Raw genomic sequence first — 9907 nt, 5'->3', positions numbered from 1 at the left:
GCTGTGTCAAAAGGCAACTTTACAGAAAATGTAAACTTTATTCAAAATATCTTTTCAAGCCAGTTGATTTATATCTATAAATGCCAAAAGTATACAAAATACATAAATATTGTAGCAAACACATCAAAAAGTAACAATTTCTCTAAGCCTTTTCAATTCTAAACAAAGAGATCAGACCAAAAATGTTGTTTAAAGATTCCAAAGTACGTCCACAAAATACACAGATACTGAAAGCTGTCATTAGTAATTTTTCATGTTATCATTTAAATAGTTAGTCAATATTATCCATGAACTAGTAATTGTGTGTCAATTTTCAGTCATTATCAACAATTATCACACTAATATTTAATTCTCTGCTTTTTCTTGATTAACGTCTTTGTTTTCTTCTGAGCCTTTAACTGGATTGTTGATAGATTCCATCTCAACGTCTCCATTATCTTCATCTGGTTGGGATGGCTCTATACTAGGTTTGGAAACCTAAAAATAAATGTTCATATAATGTTATACATGTAAATAAAAGGAAACATCATTTTTATAACATTATTCATTACACTGGACATTTAAGCTTTGATGAAATACACTGATGCAAGGACATACAGGAAAAACAATCAACACTTTGCTGTAGTGCCTAATGCTGCATAAAGAGCATAAACAAAACCATTTTATGATGTTATACAGATAATACTGTATACTTTTAAATTATTTCATCTTTACCAATGGGCAATTCTGTCTTGTTGAAGCCCATTATGTTAAATTTACTGGAAATTAAACCATCATGTTATGCATTATGAAGGGCCCATAACTGTAATCATTAAACTAACTGAAAGTTGTCAAATCCTTTAACACAACAAGCACATACAGGTCACATTAAAGATATCAGCTATTCATGATTTTAATCACAGTCAACCTTAACCTACAGGATTTACAGGAGTTATAAAAATAAGATTACATAATTAAGTAAGTTAATGGAGAAAATATCTGTAAATGCTTACCATCCAACTGATAGGAGAGACGAGAAATGTTTCAGTGAGAAATGACACAGTCTCTTGTATATAAGACATCTTTTCTCTGGCTTGTGTAAGTAACCACTGTGGCAAATCATCAAAACCCTGTGCCTGTAATAGATACATTACTTATATTAAGTTTTTATGTATAGATACTGCACTGATTCGGTAAAGAAAACAGGGCTTCAGTTGACAAATGGATAAGCTCTATTTCATTTGTGTGTGCATACATGCAGACTAATAACAATGATAAATGTTGTTTGAAGGGTTCAGCATTAAAATGATATTTCCTGGGCTTTCTCCAGCTATTACGAGAAAAAGGCCCCTGGCATGTATAAGGAAACATTATTCCACATTTTGGGAAATTGGAGCATTTTAAAAAGTTGAAAAACTAAATTTTAAACGACTATGTATAGGTTAGAGTGCATATTGGGTGTTCTTCGTAAATAAGAAAGCTAAAAAGGAGCGGAGCTTGCGAAGCGACTGTAGCTTTCTTATTTACGAAGAACATCCAATATGCACTCTAACCGGCTTAGTGCTCCGCCCACTTGCGTTTTATAATATAAAACGTCCAGTTTATATAAAATCTGTTCTATTAAGATTTGAAACCTGAAAAATCCTCGTCGGTGATTGGCTTAAAAAAATTGGCCAGCACTAATCAGTTTTTTCAGCATGTGTATTATCATATAACCTGTCACTTCTTTTAATAAACAAGTCAAAGAAGTTTGATTTATTTCAGCTGCCGTTGTTTTTTTATCAATTATGCAGGCTTAGTTTATTGTTTGTATCTAATTACGAATTAAATCAAATTAAATCTGGGATATTGTGATAATTTATCTCATAAAATTACTTTCATCAATAATTTATCAGAAAACTTACCTCTTTGAATGCCTGGTACAGCTCTTCTGTATACTTGAGAGAATTTTCCATTCTTTCACGAACAACTGTGGGTTGAAGGCGGGTAGGGAGATATCCTGACACAGTGGTCATACCTTGTTTCACCTGTCTGGTCAGTCGTCTACCAATTACAATAGTTTTACCTTCTAGTGTCTGAAATAAAACAGTCGTCAATTTATAGAAAAAATGAATGGTAACAAATAGAGTCAGGTATTTATCAAAATTAATCAAACAATTTATTTTTCTGAAATACCTACTGACCTTAATTTATACAGGGTTTTCATTTTTATTCTAGACAACAGATGTGCCAATGAAAACAACTGATTTGGCCAACAGTCAAGGGGGATATTTTAATCTACAGGCTGAAAGTACCACCTATTTTAACAGCATTTTAACAGATGATATGCCTTGCCAACCTGTGTTGCCTCTTATAAATTCCTTATAACTATATACATGTAATTAAATCCATTTAAAAGAATTGCCCTGCTTAGAATTTCAACTTGTCCATTATAGCAACTTCAAACACAAAATGCTAAATTTTGACAGCAAAACATAGAGCTTTAGCTGACTGAATAATGTGCACAATGGTCTGGCTGTTAATGGTGATGTAATTTTCGCACTTGGAGGGTTAAAAAGTGCCATTCTTTGCTATTAAATACATTTATATGCAAGCAGTTGTTTCATGATATTCAAACAGTTTTTATCATGAAGAAAATAGCATGAAACTTTACATGAAACAATTAGCATCTTTGTTAAAAATTTTTAAACAAAGATTAGTTATTGTCTAATTTTGAAGTAAACAGGTGATTTATTTCTCAATATTATAGTTTGTTACTGTTAATAGCAAGCTCGGGATGATAAATATCTGTCCATGTATACTGGTTGTCTAGAATTGATCAGCTCTATAACATAGCCTGTACACTATCACCACTTGTACTCAAACACCGTATCATAAACTACTCACTTCTGGAGCATCTTCACCATCAGAATCAGCATCATCATTAATTTTCTCCCAATACTCGGCCATCTTGTTCTGAGCTATCTCATATTTCTCCTCCAGCGTGTCTTTCATCTCCCCAGCACCTGATTTGGCATACTGGATCTAAAAATAGAAACAATTTTCTCAGTGATTAAGTTTTCTGTGATAGAAAGGAACTAAGTCTTTAAGAAAATTAATTTTATAAACTATAGAAAACATTTAAAGAAAAGCCTTTTTTCCAATCATACTGTCAAATAAATGGAAAGCACAGGCATTTCAAAAGCAAAACATAATTTTACTTTGCCTCCCAATAGCAAAGTGTAACATTTTTAACTTTAAAGACTGCGCAAGTGTAGTCTGGCCTTGCACAGTATTCAAAGAATTAAACTTAACAAGTCAAATATGGTCAGTATTCAAAGAAAGAAGCTTACCAAGTTAACTGTGGTAAGTATTCAAAGAAAGAAGCTTACCAAGTCAACTGTGGTATGTATTCAAAGAATTAAATTTAAGAAGTAAACTGTGGTAAGTTTTCAAAGAATGAAGCTAATATCAAGTCAACTGTTGAAAGTATTCAAAGAATTAAACTTACAAAGTCAACTGTGGTATGTATTCAAAGAATGAAGCTTACCAAGTCAACTGTGGTATGTATTCAAAGAATGAAGCTTACCAAGTCATCTGTGGTATGTATTCAAAGAATGAAGCTTACCAAGTCAACTGTGGTATGTATTCAAAGAATGAAGCTTACCAAGTCAACTGTGGTATGTATTCAAAGAATTAAATTTAAGAAGTAAACTGTGGTAAGTTTTCAAAGAATGAAGCTAATATCAAGTCAACTGTTGAAAGTATTCAAAGAATTAAACTTACAAAGTCAACTGTGGTAAGTTACCAAGTAATCTATTGTAAGTATTCACAAACTTACCAAGTCAAATGTGTTAAGAATTAAAAAGATTCAAGCTTACCAGGTCAACAGTAAAGTTAAGACCCTCAAGTTTCTCCTTGCTTCTCATCTGTAGTCCTTTAAGGTCCTTCATTGCCCTCTTGTACATTCTTTCACGAAGTTTTGAACTAAGGGAAGTAACTCTTGTCATAGGTCCAACTTCATCCACTTCCAAGGGAGCTAAATAATATAAATAATACATTCCTTCCTAATTATGCCTTATAACACAACATAACAATTAAAATAAGATAAAAAAACACCTGTACAAATGTTCGTTCTAAAACATTCATTTTTAGGACCATCCATGCCGGAATTACTATCTAGAGCTTCGTCTCCCCAACCAAAAAAAGAGGATCACTTATGGACCTAAAAAAGTTTAGTGATATCCTTAATTTAAACATGCATGTGTAATATTTCTGGACTTATTTTCAGTTGGGTCTTAAAAAAGGCAAATATAGGTAAAATCAATCGATATTGTTAACTTTACAAGGGTAAGAATCAAAGCTATCACCTGTTAACTTTACAAGGGTAAGAATCAAAGCTATCACCTTTTTCAGCCTCTGTCATTTCTTCTTCAGAAGGAGGCAGATATTTTTCGACATATTCCTCAGACACTGTCAGTGCCTCATTCACTTTCTCCATGGCAAATTTTCCAAGAGGAGATTCCAGAGTTCTGCTCACTGTTGTCATACTGTAGTCCTTTACAGCTTCAACCTTCCCTTTTGTTGCTTCATACTGAAAGTATAAACAAATAAACCTTTCATCATATAATATTTAGTTTTAATTATAGTTTAAAACAAATCTTATTAAGCATAATTGTCATCAAGGAAGCTTTTTTTAATTGCTCTTGAGTCAACATAGTACTAATGTCATATGAGAAAATAAACCAACTTTGTTAAATGGCTTAATCCAGCCTGTCCATTTCAACTTGCGCAATTAAATGTAACAAGAGGGCCATGATGGCCCTGAGGTCGCTCACCTCTATAAAGGCACCCGGAGCGGGGCCAGTTTAAACCCCAGGGCTTTTATTTGAACAAACTTGGAAGACACCCATTAGAAGATGTTGCACAATGTTAAGTTTTTACTACACACATAAAATGAAAAACAATGATATACTAATTTTGACCCCAGGGCTTTTATTTGAACAAACTTTGTAGACACTCACTAGAAGATGTTTCATGCACAATATCTAAACTCAAGCTATTTGGGTTTTTTCAAAAAAGATTTTTTAAGTTTTTGCTATACACATATATATATATATATAGGGAAAATCAATGATGTCCCCCGGGGCAGGGCCAATTTTGACCGCAGGGCTTTTATTTGAACAAACTTGAAAGACACCCATTAGAACATGTTTCATGCTAAATATCTTAGCTCTAGCTCTTTGAGTTCTTTAAAAGAAGATTTTTTAAGTTTTTACTATATGCATATAGGGAAAATCAATGACCCCCTGTGGCGAGGCCAATTTTGACCCCAGGGCTTTAATTTGAACAAACTTGGTAGGCACTCATTAGAAGATGTTTCATGCCAAATATTTAAGCTCTAGTTCTTTGGGTTTTTTAGAAGAAAATTTTTTAAGTTTTTCTTATTGGTTGCCATGGCAACCAGAGTTTTAAATGGAATTTAAATTTTTGAACAACTTTGAAAGGGGTCCACCTAAGGATCATTTCTGTAAAGTTTGGTTGCAATTGGCCATGTGGTTTAGGAGGAGATGTTGTTTGAAAAGTTTGACGCCATTTTTTGAAGGACGCACGAGGGACGCAGAGTGATGACAAAAGCTCACCCTTGAGCACTTCGTGCTCAGGTGAGCTAACAAAAACGTAACAGTTCTGTGTTCTAAACTATATTCAGTGTATTAAAATATTTACATATTAAAAGAGGCATGCAGGACTAATCAAGATCACAAAATGTAGTGGGTGATTAAGTAGGAACTTCATACTAGATCTGACATCTGATCAAAATCCTATGACATGTCATGATCTAAGAATTATTTGTAAAGTTTCAAGTTGTTATGAAGATGCAGTTCCCAAAGGGAAATAATTCAGAACAAAACCACGCTTCAATAAACCTACATGTACCTCATTAGTATATGTCATTTCAATTGTTCTGTACAACCCAAAAGAAGATTTTGAGCCTTTTTGTCACACATTTTTTCGCAGCATTTAGAAGCAAAATGAAAGAAAAAATCTTAACAACATACTGTTTCATGTCCTTTGTTAACCATTCCATTATATGTGTCCTTAACGGCGTTCACCCTGTCAGTAACAGGTTTGAGCACCCCAGCACACTTATCCTTGCCCTCCTTGAGGAGCTCATCGGTTGGTTTGGTTATCACTGGATACTGTTCTTCCATCAATGCCAACTTTTCACAAGCATATGCATTAACTGCCTCAACTGTTGAATAAATAAAAATAAATTGATGTTTTTGCTGAAATACATGTAAATAGCTATTTCACCTTTATTTATAAATATTACTTTATATAAATATTTGAGTTAAGATTAACATGGGAGAGCATGGCTCAGTTCACAAAGTCTAGCTCTCACAATATTCAACACAGTGGAATACTCGAAAGCACCAAGATATTACAGGAACTATATGAAGCCAAAATACATGTATTAGGTTATTGTTGGGGTGAGGTGCATGCTGTTCAACATGTATACTTGAAACCGTGGTAACAACTCCCTGTGGTATGATCCAAGTGATGGTTAACATAAAAAAGATCTGCATAATATTACAATAAAATGCTAATTTTCCATCACGTTTGAAATTTTTGTAATATTTCTTTCTCAGACTTAATACTTTAACTTCTAAAAATAGCACTGAATAGCTCGTTTAAATGAATCATGTTAACTTACTTTGTGGCTGGTATTTCTCAACATAGGGTTTAGCTGTAGAAACAACTGATTGAACACCTCCCTCGGCCATGTTACATGTAGCCCTCAATAAAGAGTTGCTTTCCTTGGTCTTGTTGTAGATGTCACAGGCTTGAGTCCATGCTGAGCTCACAACTGGTAAGTTACCAAGTTTGTTTATAAACTGCTCATCGGCTACTTGCTCTTGTTCCATATTTTCTTTTCCCTCTATTTGCTCCATGTTATGATCTCCTGTTTTCTTTTCAGCACTCCTGAAATCCAAAATTATGTTAATGAGTATAAAATAATAGCCTTACAAACATGTAAACTACTATGGGGTAGTAGTTACAAAAATACATAAAATCTAGATCAATATGATGTAAATATCCTAAGGCCTCTACCAAGGAATTTCTACTTAACGTTAACACATTCCCTAGGGAAGGGCTGGGGATAATGAGAAAAGTGATGTAACCACGTTTCCCCCAACACTATAACTTTTTCTTAAACTCCTGTGGAATAGCAAAGACTTTGATTTGTGTACTGATTAAACTTGTCAAAGAGACACCGAAATATTTTGGGATAGGTGATGTCATTTTCCTAATATACATGTAAGTTTGACCAAGTTGACAAAAAATAAAAACATTTTGTCAAGCAGCCTAGGTCTAAATAAGGCTAACAGGGAAGATACATTGTTTATACATAAATTTATAATTACACTTTGTAATAATGGTTATTTCCATTAAAAAATCAACCAATTAATACCTTCTGGAAATATTAGCCTGTTAGCTACAGTGAATTATAATTGCATATGTGCTAGCTAGATTAATTCATATTAATGCCTACACTCAAGAGCTATTTTATTTCTTTTCTAGATACATGTATAACTTGGGATAATGTAACTGACTAAAAAGCTTCACACACCTGGCTGATAAAGTTCTCACCTGTTAATTAGACTGTTATATTATAAATATCACTTCCGGAAAAACCAAACAGTATAATATAAAAGTAAATGTAAGTTATTTTTTCTTTGTACAACTTGCTGGGTACCATAATGATATAGGTGACCATCCTAAAGCTGTATTGCATAGTAATTACTTCCGGGAATTTAAACATCAATTAAGAATTGAACTCTGATAAATAAATACGATAAATAATGTTTTTGTAAAAGTTTCACTTACCTATTTACTTCTATGCTCTTTCTTTTATCTCTCTGAATAAGTTTGTCTTGTTATATATACGTTTTCTGAACAGACAAATTACGTTTCACTTGTCCAAAGTCCACTCTATTAATAGTCTAGAAATGTCTTCAACAGTAACACGTCATTTTACTCATACTCACGTGAACAGCAATGAGGCCCACGCGGTGGTTTGTATTAAACATATAATGAGAAAGTAGATTTTATAAATTTAAGTACATTGATATGCCTTTCCTTACTTAAATCAGGGACGTATGTATGTAATGATTATTTTTACGAACAACAATCATTCGGCTGAGTTTAACTCATTACATTCATATTATTCAGCATTATTTCCACTGCACGTACGGAATGAAGTCAATTTCAGTAAACGCACGGAATGATCTTTATATAATGCCCCAACTTTATGTTACGCTTTCTAAGATCTTTTATATCTTTTATGTACAGTAATGTATACATGTACCTCATATAAGTACCTTTTATAAGCCTTAGTACAACGTCTACATCTTACATTGGTAACATGTACATTTACATATTCAATTCTTAAATTACAATATCATGTTGTTATATACATGTAGATCAAATATAATTGTTTTCACAGTGACATAAATGAATTGCATCCCTATGAGGAAGAGCAGATATTTAGAAACAGAGCCCGCCTTACAATGTTTTTTTTTTCTTTTTTTTTTCAATGCGACTTTGGTGCTATACTTGAATATACACGTTCATGAATGCAGGTCTATGGAGAACTTACTTCAGAACTATGTATACATATTTAACATTTTTTACACCTTTTCATAATTATAGTACCCCTGAAAAAAACTCTTGCAAATCAACCTACATTAGCTTACCAAGCAGGATCTTTTAAAATGTCTCTTTAAAATTACTTTATTATATCGTTATAGAAAACGTTTAGGTTTTAAATAGATCTACATCTTCTTTTACACAGATCAAGACTAACACAATTAATCTATCATATTTCATTATTTTAATAATAACTTGAACATCACGAAAAATGTTTTGCCCCAGATCATAATTAAAAAGCTAGCTCCAAAAGCATGGAGAGACTTAATTTATTTAAATTGCAGTTAAAGTCGTGCTATATGCCAGTACATTTCACATTAATTAAACATATCTATAATCTTCACTTATCATGACGGAGCGTAGTTATTTTTGCAAGAAGAAAAGCAAGGAAGTTGAGGTTATAACGCTTATATATATCCTTATGTTCAGTTAATCATTATTTATTCCTTATACAAATGTAGCAGCGACTGGCCTCACGTTATCATTTATGAACTAATGGTGCCCGGCTTTATTCTATCAACATATAGGGGATGATAGGCAACATCGTACACATTTCATATAAGGCTGAACACATCTAAATACCGACACTATAATCTTTTGTGAATGCTGATGATAATAAATTTTCAAAAACACATATTTTTATTTTTTAGTTATATAATAGTAAGTTATATAGTAGATCTAGTTAGTATATTCAAGCATTAACAAAACTTTACATGTTGTTACAGACAGATTCCAAAATCATCCGCGTTTACAGTACATGAAGTACGACAGTACGATGGTGATCGACTGTCACCACCGTACTAGCTGTCGTACCGTCAACATCGTACTTTCGTATACTTTCACCATGGTACTGTCTCCATCGTACTGTCGTATTGGCACCACCGAACTGTCGTACTGTCACCATCTTCAGTAGATAAGAACATGTAGATATAATATTTAGATAGTATAATTAATTATTGTTTATACATTCTTTAATAATTGTATTGTGTCATCAAATAATAGCAAATTATCGGTATACGAAGACCTTAAGAAATATGTAAAATGGTACGGTATATATTTCGGTGATTTAATCAAAAGGTTGAATTGCGGCACATAAAAGAAAAAAATATACATATTTATATTTTCAATCCATCAGGCTGAAAGTAAGACAACTAATAAGTACCCATATATGTGTTAAAATTCATTAAAAGTATGACATTTAATTGTTGATTTCATCAAGGCTTTAATTAAAATATGA

At 32.7% G+C, this 9907-nt stretch overlaps 1 protein-coding gene across 1 annotated transcript; it reads right to left on the bottom strand.

Moving 5' to 3' along the window:
* Positions 1–25: 25 nt before the first annotated feature.
* LOC132734222 (perilipin-2-like) lies at positions 26–8009 on the bottom strand. The gene is made up of 9 exons (XM_060720918.1): positions 7849–8009; positions 6674–6942; positions 6018–6211; positions 4366–4552; positions 3840–3997; positions 2866–3003; positions 1884–2054; positions 993–1115; positions 26–477 (listed from the first exon to the last, which is right to left on the bottom strand). Exons 2-9 carry the CDS (start codon positions 6909–6911, stop codon positions 346–348), a joined length of 1341 nt encoding a protein of 446 aa, XP_060576901.1. The 5' UTR covers positions 6912–6942; positions 7849–8009; the 3' UTR covers positions 26–345.
* Between the last annotated feature and the right edge of the window lie 1898 nt (positions 8010–9907).

The sequence above is a fragment of the Ruditapes philippinarum genome, unplaced genomic scaffold (assembly GCF_026571515.1).
Source record: "Ruditapes philippinarum isolate M1 unplaced genomic scaffold, ASM2657151v2 ctg723_1_1_1_1, whole genome shotgun sequence".
In the NCBI taxonomy this organism is placed as follows: Eukaryota; Metazoa; Mollusca; class Bivalvia; order Venerida; family Veneridae; genus Ruditapes; species Ruditapes philippinarum.
The sequence above is the reverse complement of the archived record's forward strand: the minus strand, read 5'-3'. Positions and strand labels throughout refer to the sequence as shown.

Bases quoted from the DNA above. Each gene is read 5' to 3' on its own strand.
- LOC132734222 (XM_060720918.1), bottom strand. From the start codon at position 6,911: ATGGAGCAAATAGAGGGAAAAGAAAATATGGAACAAGAGCAAGTAGCC. The intron at 3,004-3,839 runs GTAAGCTTGAAT...TTCTATTTTTAG, and splicing joins TTAACTTTACTGTTGACCTG to ATCCAGTATGCCAAATCAGG. The intron at 478-992 runs GTAAGCATTTAC...ATTTATTTTTAG, and splicing joins TCTCTCCTATCAGTTGGATG to GTTTCCAAACCTAGTATAGA.